Consider the following 20,793-nt stretch of genomic DNA (forward strand, 5'->3'; position numbering starts at 1 on the left):
AAAGACAAACCGCGCGAGGCTTCCACCAGGGCGAGACCACCCGCGGGCCGGCGCAGGGGCGCGAGCCTCTCGGCCTGGCGGGGCTGCGCACCGTCGGCACCGACCTGCTGTGGGCGGTGGAGGCCCTGGCTCCGGCTTCAGGAGCCGGGCTGTGTGGGGCCGGGAGGTGCGGGGAGTTGGACTCAGCGCCTCCCCCCGCAGCCCTGTGCATGTCTCGCACCACTCCGCCGTGCCACAGTCGTGGTTTGCGTCATCTATGCGGAAACTGAAGGATGCTGAACGCGAGGATTCGCTGTCTTGAGAGTTCTCACAGGTGGAATGACGAGTGTTTCGGAGGGTTGGTGCTAACCCTACCGCCTGGCCAGGGTCTCTAGGGAAACAGCGTTTTACCACGTCTGACAGATTAGGCTGCTAAGCTCTGTCTTCAAATAATATCCTTTTTTAAAAAAAGGTGGGGGTACTGACTTATCCACAAATAAAGAAGAAATATCTTTTGGTTAGAACTTTATACAGTTCTTGGGAGGGGCAAGATAGGGGTACGAAACTGTGAAATGAAATATTTCCTGCCATATTGGTGGGCAAGCGATGTCACAGCTTTCTGCGAGATTCCAACCTTCCAAATGTGAATTCCTGAGCCATGCTGGCACTCGGCACCACTCCCTACATAACGTACTTAAGGATGTCGCAGTCACCAGTGATTGACCAAAGTCACAGTTACAGCCTCCAGTGTGACCCAGAAGGCCCTAAGGGAACTCAGGAAAGAGAAATTATCTCTGTAAATACGCAACATGGTGGCCCCAAGCTGAGAAGCATATGAAAGGAATGACTTAATTAATCCCACACTCTTGCATCTTCCCATTACATAGAAGAATACTAAATTCCTAAACTTGATAGCTGGGTTTCTTTACTTAACAATAATCTTCGATGTTTAGATTGCCTGCCCCTACCTCTCCCTTTGTTGCAAACTTAACTGCACACCTGGCACCCACGCCCGCCTCCTTGGAGCAGTGTTCTCAGAGCTACTGAGCTGCTGTCTCCCAGGCTCAGGGTCCTAAACATTCCCACCAAATAAAATAACTATTTACAGGTTGTAACTAATATTTTTTAGTTGACAGGGTTCAGGGACACAGACTGCAATGTAAAAATAAATAGGGTAAAAGAAATATTGTTCAATACAGGGAATATAAAAAGTTTTTAATTTATAATAACTTTAAATGAAGTATAATCTATAAAAATATTGAATTATTAATATTGTTGTACACTTGCCTGGAAAATCCCATGGATGGAGGAGCCTGGTGGGCTGCAGTCCATGGGGTCCCTAAGAGTCAGACATGACTGAGCGACTTCACTTTCACTTTTCACTTTCAAGCATTGGAGAAGGAAATGGCAACCCACTCCAGTGTTCTTGCTTGGAGAATCCCAGGGACCGGGGAGCCTGGTGGGCTACCGTCTCTGGGGTCGCACAGAGTTGGACACGGCTGAAGTGACTTAGTTTAGTTTTTTAGTTTAGCACCTAATATAATATTGTACACTAATATTAATAAATTAGCTGTAACTTAAACTTAAAAATCATCCAAGTCTTCAAGGATGGGTTATGCAGAGGGTAGGTTTTCACATCTGACCATACCCTAGGATCTGGTCCTTGAGGAAAGGAAGTTTTAAAGGAGAAAAGACTGATGGTCAGAAAATTCTTGAAGATATTATAGAACCTGGTCTACTCAAACCAAAGCATTGCCATTGTAATTGTATCCAGAAATTGTCAGAGGGGAAAATATCAACACTGGATATCTTAGTTCAGAATTCAACATAGTAATGGAAAAAACACAGACTCTGGATTCGGGTATAACAATTTTTGTACAGCTGAGCCTCAGTTCCATAATCTATATAATTGGTTTTGTTAATAATACCACCTCATAGTGCTGTTATTGGTACTGTTAGGGTGAATCATGTGAAGTTGCCACCATTTGACCATTTTGACTTAAATCATTCACCTAATGCTATTTAAAACTGCTGTGGTTTCCCATGGGAGGGAGGACTAGATTATCATGTGTGTGGAAGGGAAACAGAGGCAAAGGCAAACGGTGAGCTGCCTCAGACGACACGGGGAGGTTTGGAGGGGACTCTTGGCTTCAGTGCAGTCCATTTTCCATGATCACGTTTCCTCTGACCATTGGGAGCTGGCTTCTCCAAAAAGGGACAACGTCTTTCAAGCCCACTTTACTAGAACATTTTATTTCTAAAATTTTTAACTGTGGCCTCCAACTGTTCTGCATATTGAATAAGGGGACAGAATAGGACTAAGATGTTCTTCAATCACAATATTTTTCAAATATAAGAAATTTCAACTTTAACTGAAGGACTTTTTTAAGCTGATAGTATTTTTTTCTTTTAAAAGTTTCCATAAAGTTTGGTAATTTATATTTTGGTAAATTTTTGAAAAGTGAAAGTTGCTCAATCATGTCTGACTCTCTGCGACCCCATGAACTGCAGTCCATGGAACTCTCCAGGCCATAATACTGGAATGGGTAGACTTTCCCTTTTCCAGGGGACCTTCCCAACCCAGGGATTGAACTGGGTCTCCAGCATTGCAGGTGGATTACTTACCAGCTGAGCCACAAGAGAAGCATTTTTAAATCTCCAAAGTGGTGAGGCACGTGGGATCTGGTAGATATAGATCAGGTAGAACTACAACTTCCTGGCTTGTAAATTTAGGCAAGTGACTTGACCTTCCTGAGTCTCAGTTTCTCTTATCTATAAAATGAGGACAATGATGGTTGTTGTGAAACTCACATTGTAAAATGCCTGACGGAGTGAGCAGCTAATAAATATTTTGTTGTTGTTGTTGTTTAAATAATAAAGTCCCTGATATCTATATCCTCTTAGAGAAATGAACCAGCCATTGAGGGTTCATGAGAATTCACTGAAATACCACCTTCACTCAAGGAAAGGCCTGGTTTTCCATCAAGGTGACAGTGGCCTGGACTTCACAGCAGAAGGCAGTGCTGTCCAGCCGAGCAGGAGCTATTGTACTTGGGGTTCAAGTTTTGCCACTCTTCCTTATGCCTGAGAGTCTCCCAGGAATTCCAAACTGATCCAGACCATTTGCTACCTTTTGTTTATTATCTTTATTTTATACTATGTCTTGTTGCAAAAAGGGATTCAGCTGGTTCCTTGAAAGGGGGTGGTAGAGGAGGGGGGATCACATAAATGTGTTTGCATGATTTAAACAACTTAAAAGTACATTTTAATACATTAGCATGAACTTACATTGTTTTAGATCACCAAGAGAAAAAATTTAGTAGGATATTTATTTTTCTGTAATTTCCATTTAACAAAACACTAACGGTGTTTTTATGTATTTTGCTTCTCCCATCAATCCTAGAAAGGAGGCAGTATTGTCCACGTTTTGCAGATCAGAAGATGGAAGCTCAGAGATTCCTCTGAGGTTACAGAACTAGCAAAGGGTAGCAGACTTCTTGTTCCAAAGCATGTGCTCATTCCGTATCTGGGGTTCCACTGCATCACTGAGTGGGGGTGAGTGTTCAGAACCATAGAGAATGGACGAATGGCCCATGTGTCTGTGGTTGGGCACAGAGTGCTCAGGATTGGCCCTGGGGGACTCCCTTGCTGGGAGTCCAGACCAGAACCCTGGGGAGACAAGGGTGTCCGGCTGTTTATTCTCACAGGTGAGCTCCTTTGCTCTCCTCATGGTAGCCAGGAGGATCCAGATTTCCCTATTTACTCTCAGAGCAGCGATTCTCCACCCTGACTGCATATTAGAGCCCACTGGACCCCATACCACAAGGACAGTGCTGGGCAGAGGAGTGGCACCTGTCCTCCTGCAGCACTCCTTAGATAATCCCAATTTACAGCCAAGGTTGAGAAACAGCATCCTCAACTCCAGGTTTATGTGCAAGACCCTCAGAACCTGATCTGTAGAGACCCCTTTGCAGGAGAGGGACATTAGATGATTCTTACAACCCTTTCCTACCACCAGTCTTGTGAGACCATCACAGCTCTTATTCTGAGGGGACTAGAAAAAGGAGGGGGCTGCTGTGTGGTCTGGACTTTTTTTTTAAGATGGTGTGTTCAGTGGGTCCAGTGTAGCCCAAAGGCTGACTTGTATCAAAGGATAGAGCAGTGGCTAGGCTGTGGGGTGGCCCTGTGTGAGAAGGAGACTCTGCATAGCACAGCACAGCCTAGAACAGTGTTTGTTTCCTAGAACTCACAAGAATGCACCCTCTGGGAGAGGTGTCTTAGGCAGAGACGTCTGCAATCCTGTTGGCTGTGGGGTCATGGAGACAGCTCCACTCATGTTGATTCTCCTCACAAGATGGACTTGTTCTAATTCAGAACTGCTGATACTTTAAATTTTGTAACCCTATGGTTTTTGTGTCACTGTTGGTAATTCATATTCTGCTAATAACCAACCCATTCACCAAGAGAATCCCAGAGGTTCTCACGACCTCTCTTCTGTGAATTATGCCAACCACTGAAACCAAATTAAAGAAGAGTCTTGAATTGTCTTCTCTCTTGCATAGGAAGCTAAAGGGGCCCTAATCCCATGTTTCCCCATAAGCTTCTACTCCTACCCCTCAACTCTCCTTCTGTTGAGGCACAAGAAGAGGGGTTACATCCAAAACTATCATTACTGACCAGCATTGCCATCCTGAGGAAGTCCAGTCTCCAATGGTGGAACCAATTAGAAACACCCTTTGCTACACTGATAGCCTAAGCTAAAACGGTCCTACTTCAGGACCCCTTGAAGTAGATGGATAGGAGTGGGCCTCATGTATGAAAGACATTGAGACATCACTCCCTGGTTCTTAGCTACTGTGCTAGACCTGGACATAAAAAAATGGGCTTGATATCCTTCTTCTGATGGGGAGGGCAGAGAAGGAGACAAGTAAAAGGGGCTTAGATGAGGACCATGACCCCCTTAGGTGGTAGAGAGGAGGTGGGGCTGCTGTCAAAGCCATCCTGAAGAAGGGCCAGCCAGGACCAAGGACAGGTGGACGGAGGCCCCAGACAGACAGCGTAGATGCAGCCATGGAACCCAGAGTGTGGGTGCTGCGGATGCGGGCTGGCAAGTCACAGAAACCGGAGCAAGACCACCGTGGAGCTCTCTTTTGCGGCTCTGACTTATGGTGCTTGTAAGGCTGCATTCTGATGTAATTTTGTTGAAATTTTAGGAACTCAGGATAGGTTTGTAGCAAAAATCATTTTTTTACTACTGACTCAGAAAGAAAGGATTTCTCTTTATTGGGCTAATTCACATCTGAGGAGCTGGGGAGAGCTACCAGATCAGGTTTACACTGGTACAGATTTCTCAACAGTAGCCCTGCTAGACAATATGTTTCAGTAAATCTAAGATCACATCGCTTAGAAGACATCACTAATTAGAAGAAAAGGCTGTAAATTAAGATTCACTAATCAATTACAAGATAAATCCTTTTTGGCCTGTTAAAATGAATTTGATGGAGAAGGCAGGCAGCTTCCTTTGCATGAGTCTCATAGGTATGCAGACTGGTGTAGACACATCTTTAGATGCCTTACTTGTTTGTGCACACAGACTGGCTCCTCCAAAACCAGCTTTTGTGCACTCACCACAGAGGAGGTGCTAGGAGTGACAGATAAGGCTTAGAGACGTTGAATGACTCTGTTCAAGGGCCATGTAATTAGCAGGAAGCAAGGCCAAGTTCAAAACCAGACCTTGAGTTCCACACCCTACTTTCTGTCTCCAGAGAATGGGGCAGGCGCTCTGTGCCCAATCTTAAGACTCACAGGCCCATTTACTCCAAGATCATTGACATGGTTTATGTTTTCACCAAAGCACCTGATACCCTGTGAGCTGTCCACCCACCCATTCCTCTGAGACACTCTCACATTACAAAGCTGGGCTCTAAAGACATTACTGCCCAGTAGCCCTACAGCAAGTTCCATGACCTCTCAGACCCTAAAGATGTCTTCAGGTCTGATGCAGGGAGGCCTTCTGACTGTGGTGTACCCGTGAATGGCTATAGTAGGCTGATGCTTAGTGTTCTGAGCTCGAGGACCAGGGTCACCTGTCTGAGCCGCAGACCCCAACCCTAGCTGTGTCACTAGTTCTGGAAATCTCTTGCTTGGGCCTAGGGCCTCCTCCCCTCTGTAATTTGCGATTTCAGGAAAATGAGGCCTCCAGGTGGGGACCAGGAACTTCTGTCTGTTCCCTGAACTCCTTCTACCAGACTTGGAAAGGGAGCCCTCCAGACTGGAACCCTTTCTTTAACGGCAGGCTCCTCAGCCCCTGTTCCAAAGCTCCAGGATGTTCCGCCTGCTGCCCCTGATGTTCAGAATGTGGTCCCTGTGCTCTGGGAGCCTGGCTCTGGATATGTGAAACAGAGGTTGGAAGAAGTGCTGGAACTCGGGGAACCTAGTCTTTTGCTAACAAATTTAGGAAAACCTTATCACTTCTGAGGGCCTCTCTTGTGGCTCAGATGGTAAAGAATCCACCTGCAATATGGGAGACTAGGGTTCAATTCCTGGATTGGGAAGATACCCTGGAGAAGGGATAGGCTACCCACCCCAGTATTCGGCCTGGAGAATTACATGAACTCTACAATAGGTGGGGTTACAAAGAGTCGGACATGACTTTCACATATCACTTTTGAAACTCAAAAGAGTTTCTAGTGCTCAGGCACTAAAAATTCATTTCTTCCTGGATCATTATATACACAAATAGTAAGATGTTGGTTTACCTGGAAATACCAAAACCTGTCCTTCCTTTTTCCCTCTTAGAGTCATGAAAACTACCCAGTTGCCTCTCTAGCACTTATAGGAATTTCACCCAGGACATTCCTGGGTCCCAAATTCAAGCACTGGAAATCTCTTTACGATGGATGAAAATCAGTCAGTTCCTTTAAAAATTGATTCAAGCTGTTCCAGCACAGACAGATTCCAGCTGGAGACTCACCAGAGGAAAAACTCCATGTTCTGGCTCATGGTGTCAAGTGGGCCATGGATGATGTCAGGGGTCTTGCCCTGGAGGCATGAAACTGGGGACACCCAAGGGCCAGGCTCGGGTTCAGCCTGGAAGCTGTGGAAGTTTGGGGACAATAAGTAGTCACAAGCAGAGGCGCAGGGCAGAGGGCACCCGCTTCCTCATCAGCTCCTCACCTCCGATGCAGGTTTGCAGGCTGGATGAGCTGCTAAACTGCTCCAGGCCTCCTTTCCTAAAATGGGTAATGATGGAGCTATCATCACCATCACAGAGTTCCCGTGAAGATATTTAGTTCAGTTTTCTATTAATACCCTGAAGACTGGATCTCTGCTTAAAGAAAGGGGACATGATGGCATTTTTAAAGATGCTCTCCCAGGTGTCCACTATTTCAGATGTTCTAGTAAGCAACCCTCTAAGACGACACTGTGATCCTCTTTGAAGAAAAAGAAAAATCAAGGCACAGAGAGGAACCTGCCCATTACTTACCATTTGTGCATTCACTAATTTCATTCATTCAACACACATTTATTAAGTGCCTACAGTGTGTCAGGCTCTGGGGGTACAGATGTGGGTCATGTACTCTCAAGGAGCTCACAGGTCTAGGCAAGAGGCAAACATATGCACAGGTAAGACACTGCACATGTTGAGTGTTGTGGCGGAGGTGTAAACAAAGTGCTGTGGGTGCAACAGAACCAGCAGGAGCCCTCCTGAGGCACGGGCAGTCCATACATCGCGTGCACACAGCAGGCACTCCCTCAGTGGGCAGGACCGGGTCACCCATGTTGATGCTGAAGTTTGCTAGTTGGGAAGGCCTACCTGCTTCCTCAGGGCACCTTCCCAGCCCTATCCTGATTACTGTCTGCCTGGGCTGCAGTTTTCAGGAGCCACTCTCTGCTTCAGAGGCTAATGACAGAGAGTAGCTGTACAAAAGGCAAACCACCAGGGGCTGCAAAGTTCAGAGACAAAGAACACTTTACTGCTTGTGTCAATAGCCCCTGCCCCAAGTTGTTATACTCCTGAAAGCATCTCTGAGCTGGTCTGTGAGGTAACTTCCTTTCCTAACACTGTGTAGGCAACTCCAGACCCAGCCCCATTTTCACTTTTCTCCCCTCTCAGAAGCTGGGCACAGCCCCACATGGACAGGCCCATCAGAACAGGTTGCCCAGAGGAGGCCTCTGGCAGCTGATCTTTTCTTTTGATGACTCACAGCCGTCTTACTAGCTCAATGAGCTGCTGAATGTTTTTATTTTGGTTGGACAGGCCATTCCTGATGTTTTCTAGCAGGCATCTCTTCAGTTCAAAAATGGCTTCACTGTACGCCAAGTTCACAGCGGCCATGGGAGGCACTCCATGCCATAAGCCAGGGATGTGCCAAATGTGCTGCTTCTCAGGGTCCCAAAAGGCCAGGTCAGCCAGCGTCTGGATCCCGTCACCCTGTTTCTCCATTTGCACTGTGGCTCTGCCCACATCACTGGGCTGGTCCAGGAGCTGCCTCCGATCTCTTGGCTTGGAGCCAAGGGCAGACACATCATGAAGGTTCTGGTATACAAACTGATAGTTGGGCATGTGCCCTGTTTTTTCCAGCCTTAGAAATGCATGCAGAATAGCTGGTGGAATGTTCCTTGTTTCAGCTAAACTGACCACAGTGACATTGCTCAGCCCCATAATCAAAGTGGCCAGGGAAGCCTCCCGCTCAAACCTCTCCCCTGCCTCGGTCCGGGCTCCAGCTATCAAGCCCCCAGAGTCTATTACCAGGATGTGATCACAGCCCAGGTCCTGGCTAAAGCTCTCAGCCACCTTAATGAGCTGCATGAAGGCCCCTCGAGGACCACGGCCCCTTCCTGTGACAAACCGCAGCCCGAACATGGTATTGAGAAGGGTGGACTTGCCCGTGCCTGGCATGCCAAGTGCTGACAGGACTACCAGGCGTGACCTCCTCTCCAGGTGGACGTGTAGCTCCTTCAGGAGCCCTGTGACCCAGCGCAAGGCGGGGCTCAGGGTGTTCCCATCGATCAGCTCCAGGGGAAGCCCCTTCAGCAGCAGCTCCAAGGCCAAGCCTGGGAAGTGGGCAAACCGCCTCTGCCCTGCTGGCAGCTTCCCTGCCTCCACAAGGCAGCTTTCAGCCTCGTAAAACTGTCCCATCTCCCGCAGGAAATGCTCCACCCCCAGGGGCTCAGGCCAGAATGGCTCACTGAAGTCCACGGCCCCACAGTGCTTTGGTCTCAGGGCAAAAATCATCTCTGGAGATGGTCTTGGCCTTGGCTGGGCCACCCGGGCCAGTCCCCACTCCATCCACTTCAGGAAATACTGCTTCTCCCCCAGGGAGGGGCTGCTGATGCCTGAGATGAACTCCTGGACCCCCCAGGAAGGGTCATGGTCATTCTGCTGCATTCGAAGTTCCAGTAACCGATGCCTCAGCTCAGCCCTGTACTTCTCAGGAGGGTCGCTGGCCCACTGGATCTGGCAGAGCTCCTTCTCCACCTGGGCCACCTTTCTCCAAGTTTCCCCCTGTAGCCTCAGCTCATCCCTGCGGTAGGCATCCAAATCCTTGATTTTCCTGGTGATCTGCTCCATCCGGTCCTTTGCCCGCTGACACTCCTCACAGTCCTCATCGACCTTCAGCCCCAGCTTTCGGGCCGCGTTCGCCATGTCCTCCACGGATACCCTCCTGCAGGGGGACCGGGTCACATGTGCGACGATGGCGCGGACCCTACGCACAAAGCCTACACTGTCTGTGCTGCTGACCTTCACGAGGACATGAGAGTGGTCCATCTTCAGCACAGGAATTAACCTGTTCAGAAATCTCAGGTTTGTGTTTCGTTTCCCACGGTAGGGGCTCAGGATGAAGTAGTATTTTGTGGCTGACCCCTTCATGGAAGACAGCAATTTGTATTCCTTCTTACTGATGTTGTCAGTCAAGATGAATATGGCCGAGGAGATTTCTGTCAAGAGCTTGAACTGCAGCCAGTGAGACCCAATGTCACCTCTCAAGTTTAGGAAGGCCATGGGCTCTGGGAAAATGTCCAAGTCCTCCCTGCCACTGGGAAGAAACCAGGAAATTTCTACCAGCCCGTCTGCTATCTCCCGAGGGTTAGTGCCCAAGTTCAGATCCCGATGCCAGAAACAGTCCTGCTGCCTGTGGCCAGGGCTGAGCACGTCGTTGAGAAGCTGGGATTTGGAGTTGCTGCTGACCTCCATGCGCACAAAGGCGAAGGCAGGTGCTCGGGACAGGACCATGCTGTCTTCTCTGAAGCTTCCCATCACCCTTGGGGGCTGTGACCCCCATGTCCGCACAGTCCCCCTCATGGCCCACAGCAGAAATGTGTGGTAGTGGTTTTCTGGGTCAGGCAAAATGAGAGGGAGTGCAAACTGGCAGAGAGACATTTTTGACACAATTTCCTGTTGCAGGAAACTATCAGAGGAAAGCAGAAGGGCACAGAGAAGGTCCAAGGGATTCACAGGTGTGTCGGGTGTTGGCAGCTCGGAGAAGGAATAGATGTCTGCTGAGATGTCCTCAGCCGTGTCCCAGTAGATGATCTCCTCTTCCATTTGGCTCTCCTTCTCCACAGGCCTGGTGTCCAGGGGAATGTCCAGGACCATGGTGGTATTCCTGGCTTCAGCATTGAGGGCCTGCAGCTTCCTGAGGAAATTCCAGGGCAAGTCTTTGGGAGTCTGAGGAGCCCAGTTCTTCATGCTGTCACTGCTGATCTGTAAGGCGTCCTGGAGGCTGAGTTTCTGTGTTTGGTATGTCTCTAGTCCCAAAAGGAACAGCATTTCTTGTAGTCTGCTTCTCTCCTCTGTGGAGAGAAATGAAGATATAATTGCATACTCTGCATGTCAGAGGACCCAGGTTAGAGGTGGGGAGGGAGAGCCCAACTCAGCAGGTAGGAGATGGCCTCCTTCAGAGCAAAATGCAGGCACCCCTAGGCCACCTGAGAACAAGACAAAGGTAACATCACCCACCCCAGACCCAAGTGTGGCCAGATACATGTGACATTAGAGACGAAAAAGAAAGGGACATCCAGGGGCTACATTTAAGAATTGGGAGATTTTATGTAAAAAATGTCTTGTTTCTCTTGAAGCCGCCAAGATTTAGCAATGCCAAGCCCAAATTTAATTGGCTAGAGTGAGCAGCTATGCACTTTAGATGTGGAACACAGGCCTCATTCTCTGGCCACACCCCCCTCCCTTCAACATACTCCTGTGCTTCTGGCCCAGCAGTGGATTCCCTCACACTGTTACCAGGAACTTTCCACAGTGGACACAATCACTGATTCACTGTGGTTTTCTGGTTGATGTTCTTTTCTGTCTACAAACAAGCTGGAAATTTTGTAAAGGAAACAGGGAGTTACTCTTGGTACAGAGTAATAGCAATCACTTTTAAATAACATTTCTCCAAACTTGAAGCCACTAGTATGGTTCTAAATTTTCACTGTATTAAAATATTTGGTAGAGATCATAAGTCTGTACTTATTTGTTCAGATTTTCAGCCATAACATCCAATAGAGTGAATTCTTACAAGCACTAGATGCTCAGAACAGTAATGCCACCTGCAAAGGTTTCCTCCACCATCCCTGTTCTTGGCCACAGCACCTTACCAATTTTCATTGCATATAATTTACTGCATATAATTTGTTCAGTCACCAATTCGTGTCCAACTCTTCACGACCCCATGGACTGCAGCACACCAGGCTTCCATGTCCCTCACCATCTCCTGGAGTTTGCCCAAGTTCATGTCCATTGCATCAATGATGTCATACAACCATGTTATCCTCTGTCACCCTCTTCTCCTCCTGCCCTCAATCTTTCCCAGAATCAGGGTCTTTTCCAATGAGTTGGCTGTTCACATCAGGTGGCCAAAGAACTGGAGCTTCAGCTTCAACATCAGTCCTTCCAATGAGTATTTGTGGTTGATTTCCTATAAGATTGACTGGTTTGATCTCTTTGCTTGAGAGTCCAGGGGACTCTCAAGAGTCTTCTCTAGCACCACAGTTCAAAAGCATCAATTCTTCAGTGTTCTGCCTTCTTTATGGTTCAGCTCTCACAACCGTTCATGACTATTGGAAAGACCACAGCCTTGACTATACGGACCTTTGTCAGCAAAGTGATGTTTTTGGTTTTTAACACACTGTCTAGGTTTGTCATAGCTTTCCTGCCAAGAAGCAGTTGTCTTCTAATTTTATGGCTGCAGATTTTAGAGCCCAAGAAGAGGAAATTTGTCACTGCTTCTACCTTTTCCCCTTTTATTTGCCATGAAGTGATGGGGCTAGATGCCATGATCTTAGTTTTTTTAACATTGAGTTTTAAGCCAAATTTTTCACTCTCCTCCTTCACCCTCATCAAGAGGCTCTTCAGTTCCTCTTCGCTTTCTGCCATTGGTAATCATCTGCATATCTGAGGTTGTTCATGTTTCTCCCGGCAATTTTGGTTCCAGCTTGTAATTCATCCAGCCCGGCATTTCACATGATATGCCCTGTGTATAAGTTAAATAAACAAGGTGACAATAAACAGCCTTGTCGTACTCCTTTCTCAATCAACCAGGCAGTTGTTCCATGTCTGGTTCTATCTGTTGCTTCTTGACACATACAGGTTTCTCAGGAGACAGGTAAGATGGTCTGGTATTCCCATCTCTTTAAGAGTTTTCCACAGTTTGTTATGATCCACACAGTCAAACGCTTTAGCATAGTCAATGAAACAGAGGTAGATGTTTTTCTGGAAACTCCCTTGCTTTCTCTATGATCCAGTGAATGTTGGCAATTTGATCTCTGGTTCCTGCCTTTTCTAAACCCAGCTTGGACATCTAGAAGTTCTCTGTTCATGTAATGCTGAAGTCTAGCATGCAAGACTGGGAACATAACCTTACTAGCAGGGAACATGCGTGCAATTGTCCAGTGGCTTGAACATTCTTTAGTATTGCCTTCTTGGGGATTGGGATGAGGATTTACCTTTTCCAGTCCTATGGCCATTGCTGGGTTTTCCAAATTTGCTGACATATCGAGGGCAGCACTTTGATAGCACTGCATATAATTAGAAAACTTTAAATGTTAAATATATTAACAAAACAAATAAACATAAATCCTGCTGAGCTCTAGGATTCTCTCCATTCTTTTCTTAAAAGAGGAAGCTATGCCTATGATGCTACGTTAGGTGCTGACAGAAACCACAGGAGGAAGTGCAGGTGATCAGCCTTCTTCTTGTTCCCAGTAAGTTATACGATGGGATCAGGACCATGCTTGGGTGAAGAGCAGGACTCAAAGCATTCATTCCCCTGTAGGGATCCACTTGCTGCCTAATGTCTCTCTTCAGAAGCTCAGCCTTCCACAGGGGCTAACTGGCCATACCATCCCAGAGAGTCAAGAGCTGGCAAACTTGTTGCAGAAACAAAAGAACCACATGGGGAGAGACACCTTAGTAGAAATCCATCATAGAAGTAACTTAGTTTTCTGATTGTTGCCTGAATTAAAACCAGGGACACTGTTTTTCTTATCCAGGCATAGAATAACTTTTTTAAAGTAGCATGTAGCTAAATGTGACAGGGAAAGCCAGAGCAAACAAACCTAATAATGTGTACACCCATGCCCAGTCCATGACCCTTGGCAGATCTATAAATGAAACCACTGGATCAGATGACTGACTCCCAAACTTGGATAAGCTTTAGAATCACTTTGGGAACTTGTTAAAAATAAGATTTTTGAGCTTTACGTCCAAATATGCAAATTCATTATGTTACTCTATATGGTAACAGCTCCCCAGGGGTTATTTTCCTGGCAGTATTATTAATGGCACATAAAGGATTAATGGACTAGCAGTGCTTTTGATGCAGTCAGGGGTTAAAACTATCAGCCCAGATGATGTTTTCCATCAATAACACAGACAGAGCAGAGAGATGAAACATACCTATTGGAAAGTCACTATCCTGAGCTTCATTTGGACCCTCTAAAAAAACAAAAAAAAAAAAACAAAGGAAAATGAAATATCAATCAAATCAAGGGGCTTCAATTGACACAAATTAATTTAGGCTAAACTTAGAACCCCCATTCTTTCTTACTAAGGTAGTAACTTCTCCCAATTGTTCAAAATCTAAAATCCCAGTTATTTTTTTTCACTTTGCCTATCTTTGCCCATCACTTCCTTATCTCTTTCCCTAATCCAATCTGTTGCCAATCCTGTAATTTCTACCTCCATAATGAAACTCGCAGTCATCTCCTTCCATTTCTCTCCATTCCAAATCTGGAAGAAAAAAACATACACATTTAGTTTCATCAGCAAGTTAGGACCTTTCTACCGGAAAACTCAAGTGAAGATACAATGTTTATTTTGAGTACTATTATTGGTTTCAGTTTTTCCTGTGTAAATTTCATTTGCTTTCAACCCCAAATATGACACAAAGTAGTAATAACCACACACACAAGATAATGATTTGCTCTAGGATTACCAGCCCAAAAGCACAGACCACAAAAAACACATAAACTGGACTTCATCAAAGTAAAATTCTCTATGCATCAAAGAACATTCTCAAGAAAGTGAAAGACAACCTATGAATGTGGAAAATATGTGCAAACCATATGTGATTAGATCTAGTATCTGGAATATGTAAACAAGTACAACTTCACAACAAAAAAGACACACACAAAAAAACCTCAATTGAAAAGTGGAATATTCAAAGAACTTGAATAGACATTTCTCCAAAAAAATATACAAATGATCACAAGCACATAAAATGATGCTCAACATCATCAGCCACGAGGGAAATCAAATCAAAACCACAGTGAGATAGCACTGCACACCTGTTAGGATGGTGACTTTAAAAAAGGATGGAAAATCGTAAGCATTGACAGGATGGGGGGAAATCAGAACGCTTGTACATTTCTGGTAGGACTTTAAGTGGTGCAGCTGTTGGGAAAACAATTTGGCTGTTCCTCAAACAGTTAAACACAGAATTACCATTTGACTCAGTAATTCCACTCTGAGGTATCTGCCTAGAAGAACTTAAAACTGGGACTCAAACAAGTACATGTACATGCATGTTCATAGCATTATTATTTACAATAGCCAAAAGGTGGAAACCAAATAGCCAAATGTCCACTGACAGATGAATAGATAAACAAAATGCAGTCTATCCATACAATAGCATATAATTCAACCCTAAAAAGGAACAACATGGAGGAACTCCAAAACACTATGCTAGGTGAAAAAAAAAAACACAAAAGGGCACATATTGTATGACTTCATTTATAGGAAAATACTTAACATAAATATAAATAAAGACAACACAGATTGGTGGTCCAGTCTGGAAACTGGGAGGAGAGATGGGAGAAACTGCTCAAGGGGTAGAGAGTTTTACTTTCAAGTGATGGAAATGTTTTGGAAATCAATAGATAAGAAGTTGTGCTTTCATAAGTTTATGAATGTACTAAATGTCATAGAATTATTCACCATAAACCACTTTTTTCCTTCAGTATTTTTCCGTTTTTAAAAACTGTGTTAAAATACACGTAACATAAAATTTACTATTTTGGCAGGGTCGGAGGGGCATACCACACAGCTTAGAGGATCTTAGTTTCTGGACTATGGAGTGAACCCAGGCCCTGGGAAGTGAAAGCGCAAAGTCCTAACCACTGGACCACCAGGGACTCTTGAGAGTCCCTTGGACTGCAAGGAGATCCAACCAGTCCATCCTAATGGAGATCAGTTCTGAGTGTTAATTGGTAGGACTGACACTGAGGCTGAAACTCCAATACTTTGCCCATCTTATGCGAAGAGCTGACTCATTTGAAAAGACCCTGATGCTGGGAAAAATTGAGGGCAGGAGGAGAAGGGGATGACAGAGAATGAGATGGTTGGATGGCATCACCAACTCAACGGACATGGGTTTGGGTAGACTCCGGGTGTTGGTGATGGACAGGGAGGCCTGGCATGCTGAGGTTCATGGGGTTGCAAAGAGTCGGACACAACTGAGTGACTGAACTGAACTGAACTGAACTGATAGATATGTATAATCCTATTACTGTTTTCTTAATTGTTTTGGGTTTATTTTCTGTAGGTCTTTTCCTACTCTTGTGTTTCCTGCCTAGAGAAGTGCTTTTAGCATTTGTTGTAAAGCTGGTTTGGTGATGCTGAATTCTCTTAACTTTTGCTTGTCAGAAAGCTTTTGATTTCTCCATCAAATCTGAAGGAGAGTCTTGCTGGGTAGAGGAAGTATTCTTGGTTGTAGGTACTTCCCTTTCATCAGTTTAAATAAATCATGCCATTCCCTTCTGGCTCATAGAATTTCTGCTTAGAAATCAGCTGATAGCCTGATGGGAGTTCCCTGTATGTTATTTGTTGTTTTTCCCTTGTTGCTTTTAATATTTTGTCTTGTCTTTAATTTTTGTCAGTTTGATTAGTCTGTGTCTTGGTGTGTTCCTCCTTGGGTTTTTACTTTCTAGGACTCTGTCTTTCCTGGACTTGGCTGACTATTTCCTTTCCCATGTTTGGGATGTTTTCAGCTATTATCTCTTCATGTTTTCAGCTATTATCTCTTCAAATATTTTCCCAGGTCCTTTCTCTTTCTCTTCGTGCCCCTCTTACTGTCTCACTGCAGCTTCTTGTTTGTCTTAGGATGTGCGGTATCTTTTTTTGGTGGTTTCCAGCATCCTCCTGTTGATGGTTGTTCAACAGCTAGTTGCAATTTTGGTGCTCTCATGGGAGGAGATACACGCACATCCTTCTACTCCATCATCTTGAACTGGAATCTATTAGTTTTCTATTCTCTATTTCATTGATCTCTGCTCTAATCTTTTATTATTTCTTTCTTGGTGTGAGCTTTGCATTTAGCTTGTTTTTCTTTTCCTGTTACAACTTAAAGTTGTAAAGTTAGTCTGTTTATATGGGCTGTTTCTTGTTTTTAACATGAGCATTTATAAATTTCCCCTTAGTACCACTTTGGATGCAGTCCATAAGTGTTAATATGATGTGTTTATATTTTCATTCATGTCTTCTTAACTATTTAATTTCTTTGTGATTTTGTCTTTGATCCATTGGTTGTTTGAAAGGACATTATTAGGTCTCCAAAATTTTGTGAATTCTCCAGGTTGTTATTGATTTCTAACTTTATCTCACCATGGTCAAAGAAGATACTTTGTATGATATCTTTTAGAAACCACTGACACTTACTTTGTGGCCATATATATGGTCTACCCAGGAAAATATCCTATATCCAGTTGAGAAGAATGTGTATGTTGTTGTTGTTGCTGGCTGGGGGAGGGGGGTGTTCTGCATATGTCTCTTAGATCTAGTAGGTTTATTGTGTTGTTGAAGGCCTCTATTTCCTCACTTATCTTCTGTCTGGTTGTTCTATCCATTATTCTGAGTGAGGTATTGGAATCCACAACTATTACTGTAGAACCGTCTATTTTCTCCTTCAGTTCTCTCAGGTTTTGCTTTTTATATTTTGATGGTCTGACATTACATAAATGCTTATAATTGTTATATCTTCTTGCTATATTGAAATGTTTGTTAACATGTAATGTCCTTCTCTGTCTCTTGTAGTTGTTTTTTACTTAAAGCCTATTTCATCTGAAATTAGTATAGCCACTGAAGTTCTCTTTTGATAATTATTTGCACATAATATCTTTCTCCATCTTTTTACTTTTACAAGTTGTCTTGGATCTCAAAAGTGAGTCTCTTATGCTGCTGCTAAATTGCTTCAGTCGTGTCCGACTCTGTGCGACCCCATAGACGGCAGCCCACCAGGCTCCCCTGTCCCTGGGATTCTCCAGGCAAGAACACTGGAGTGGGTTGCCATTTCCTTCTCCAAAGCATGAAGCATGAAAGTGAAAAGTGAAAGTGAAGTCGCTCAGTCGTGTCCGACCCTCAGTGACCCCATGGACTGCAGCCTTCCAGGCTCCTCCATCCATGGGATTTTCCAGGCAAGAGTTAGGTCATGTGTTTTTATCAATTCTGCCAATCTCTGTTTTTTGATGGGAGAGTTTAATCCACTTACATTTAAAGTAATTACTGATAAGGAGGCACTTATTTCTGTCATTGTGCTATATCTTTTTGTCCCTCATTTCCTGCATTCCTTTCTTCTTTTGTGTCTATTTATTTTTTGGTAGTGAAATGTTTAAATTCCTTCTTGATTCCCTTTTGTGTATATTCTATAACAATTTCCTTTGTGGTTGCCATGGGGATTACATTCAGTCTCCTAAGTTTATAACATTCTAATTTGAATTTATACTAATTTAATGTCAACAACATATATTCTAATTGTTTACATGCTGTAAAACCAAAAACCCCTTTTGTTTTTTGATATCACAAAATTACATCTTTATATAATGTGTGCCCCTAAACATAAACTAATAACTCTTCAAATGTATTAGTCTCCTGAATTACATACAGAACAAGATTTGGAATTACAAATCAATGTTACAGTAATGCTAGCTATTATATTAATTTTTCATTTAAATATATTGGTCTCTTACATCACATAAAAAACAAAAACTGCAGTTATGAACAACTGTTACAATAATACTAACTATATAATTGCCCATGTATCTACCTTACTGAGATCTTTATTTCTCATACAGCATAAGGTTACTGTCTAATGAATGTCCATTCTCTTTGCAGCACTCCCTTAAGCACTTCTTTTAGGGATAACTAGTGGTCACAAACTCCCTCAGCTTTTGTTCATCTGGGAATGTCTTCATTTCTCCCTCATTTCTGAAGCACAGTTTTGCTGGATATATGAATCCTGGTTGACAGTTTTTTAAAATACTTTGACTATATTTTCTGGCCTTCAAAGTTTCTAATGAGAAATCTGCAGATTATCTCTTTGAAAATCACTTGTAGTGACTTATCACTTGCTGCTTTCAAGATTTCTTCTTTTTCTTTGTATTATGTGTCTTGGTGTAGGTCTCTCTGAATTCATTTTACTTGGAGTTCACTGAGCTTTTTGGATGATTACATACACATCTTTCTTTAGATTCAGCAAGTTTCAGCCATTATTTCTTCAAATATCCTCTCTGCTTCTTTCTCTTCTCCTTCTGGGTCTCCTACAATGAGTATCTTGGTCCTTTTGATGGTGTCAAACAGGCTCTGTCTGCTTTTATTCAATCTTTTCTCTTTCTGTTCCTCAGCTTTGATAATTTCCACTGTCCGATCTTCAAGTTCACTAATTCATTCTTCCGCCTGCCAAGTCTGCCTTTGAATCCTGCTCGTGAATTTTTCATTTCAGTTGTTGTACTCGTCAGCTCTAGAATTTGTTTTGGCTTATTTTTAGGTTTTCTATTTCTTTATTGATATTCACCTTTTGTTCACTCATCATTCTCTTGACTTTCTCTATATCCTCCTTTAGTTCTTCTAGCATCTTTAGGATTGTTGTTTTCAAGTCTGTCTAATATATCTGCCACAAAGTCTTTTGAGGGGCAGATTTTGTTGATATATTTTTCCTTTTGAATGGACCACATAATCCTGTTTTTTCTATGCTTTATGATGTTTTTGTTGAACACCTTTGAATCTAATAATGTGCTAATTATGGAAATAAGATTATTTCCCCTTACTCAGGGTTTGCTATGGTTATTTTTTTATTGTTTGTTTTTGATTGCCGTTGACTGTTGCTGTGCTGAGATTCAGCTTAAGATGTAAATTTAAAGTCTTCTCTAAAGCAGAGACATTACTTTGCCAACAAAGGTCCATCTAGTCAAGGCTATGGTTTTTCCTGTGGTCATGTATGGATGTGAGAGTTGGACTGTGAAGAAAGCTGAGCGCTGAAGAATTGATGCTTTTGAACTGTGGTGTTGGAGAAGACTCGAGAGTCCCTTGGACTGCAAGGAGATCCAACCAGTCCATTCTGAAGGAGATCAGCCCTAGGATTTCTTTGGAAGGAATGATGCTAAAGCTGAAACTCCAGTACTTTGGCCACCTCATGCGAAGAGTTGACTCATTGTAAAAGACTCTGATGCTGAGAGGGATTGGGGACAGGAGGAGAAGGGGACGACAGAGGATGAGATGGCCGGATGGCATCACTGACTTGATGGACGTGAGTCTGAGTGAACTCCGGGAGTTGGTGATGGACAGGGAGGCCTGGAGTTCTGCGATTCATGGGGTCACGAAGAGTCAGACACAACTGAGTGACTGAACTGAACTGAACTGAACTGATCTTTTTTGAGCATTTTCCTGGGAATGCACAGTTATTTTCTAATTTTTCCCATATATGCAGTTGTTTTTGAATGTTCTACTCTTTAATGTGTGGCTTACAAAATAGAAATAAGCAAATAATGATAGATGGGAAAGTGTTGATCTTTTGACTCTCCCTGTAAGGCCCTTCAGCCAGAGTGGGAGGGGCTTGCAACAATGTTTGGAGTTCTGACAATTGCTGTCCCCCTCTTTGCCTTCAGTTCTGTGATCAGAAACAGCAATCAGCAATTAGAGCACAGATACTGGATATTTATAGGATGGGTTTTTTTTGCTCACCCTGGATCCCACATGCTGTGTCAAGTTACTCCAATACCATGTACACAGTTGCCTGCCACTTGGCTGTGGGTAGAGATGGGTAGCTGCTACTGTATTAAGAGCTGAAACTGACCAAAATTAACTGCAGTTTACCCTCTAATTCTTCCCCTGGAAGTTGGAAGCCTCCATCAGACTGCAGAGTCCCAGAGTAATTACATCAGACAGATTCTGCCAGCACAACTGCTGTCCAGGTGAGGAGAGGTATTTCTGGCACATCTTGCTATGCCATCTTCCAGAATTCTCTTCAATGATTTAAATAATTTTTTAAAGAAAAAGTTATGAAGTAATTAGAGTCCTCAGACTTGAGATAAAGCAAAAGCAAA

At 43.9% G+C, this 20,793-nt stretch overlaps 1 protein-coding gene across 3 annotated transcripts in view; it reads right to left on the minus strand.

Annotated features, from left to right (window-relative positions):
• Window positions 1–5,550: 5,550 nt before the first annotated feature.
• Window positions 5,551–20,793, minus strand: part of URGCP (upregulator of cell proliferation) — a 99,788-nt gene continuing 84,545 nt past the window's right edge. For all 3 annotated transcript variants that reach the window (XM_055558113.1, XM_055558112.1, XM_055558110.1), the window contains 3 exons: window positions 14,159–14,209; window positions 13,877–13,915; window positions 5,551–10,776 (listed from right to left, as the gene is read on the minus strand). In XM_055558113.1, coding sequence (XP_055414088.1) covers window positions 8,183–10,776; window positions 13,877–13,915; window positions 14,159–14,192 — 2,667 coding nt within the window. In that variant the 5' untranslated portion in view covers window positions 14,193–14,209 and the 3' untranslated portion in view covers window positions 5,551–8,182. The remainder of the gene's footprint in view (window positions 10,777–13,876; window positions 13,916–14,158; window positions 14,210–20,793) is intronic.

The sequence above is a fragment of the Bubalus kerabau genome, chromosome 20 (assembly GCF_029407905.1).
Source record: "Bubalus kerabau isolate K-KA32 ecotype Philippines breed swamp buffalo chromosome 20, PCC_UOA_SB_1v2, whole genome shotgun sequence".
Lineage (NCBI taxonomy): Eukaryota > Metazoa > Chordata > Mammalia > Artiodactyla > Bovidae > Bubalus > Bubalus kerabau.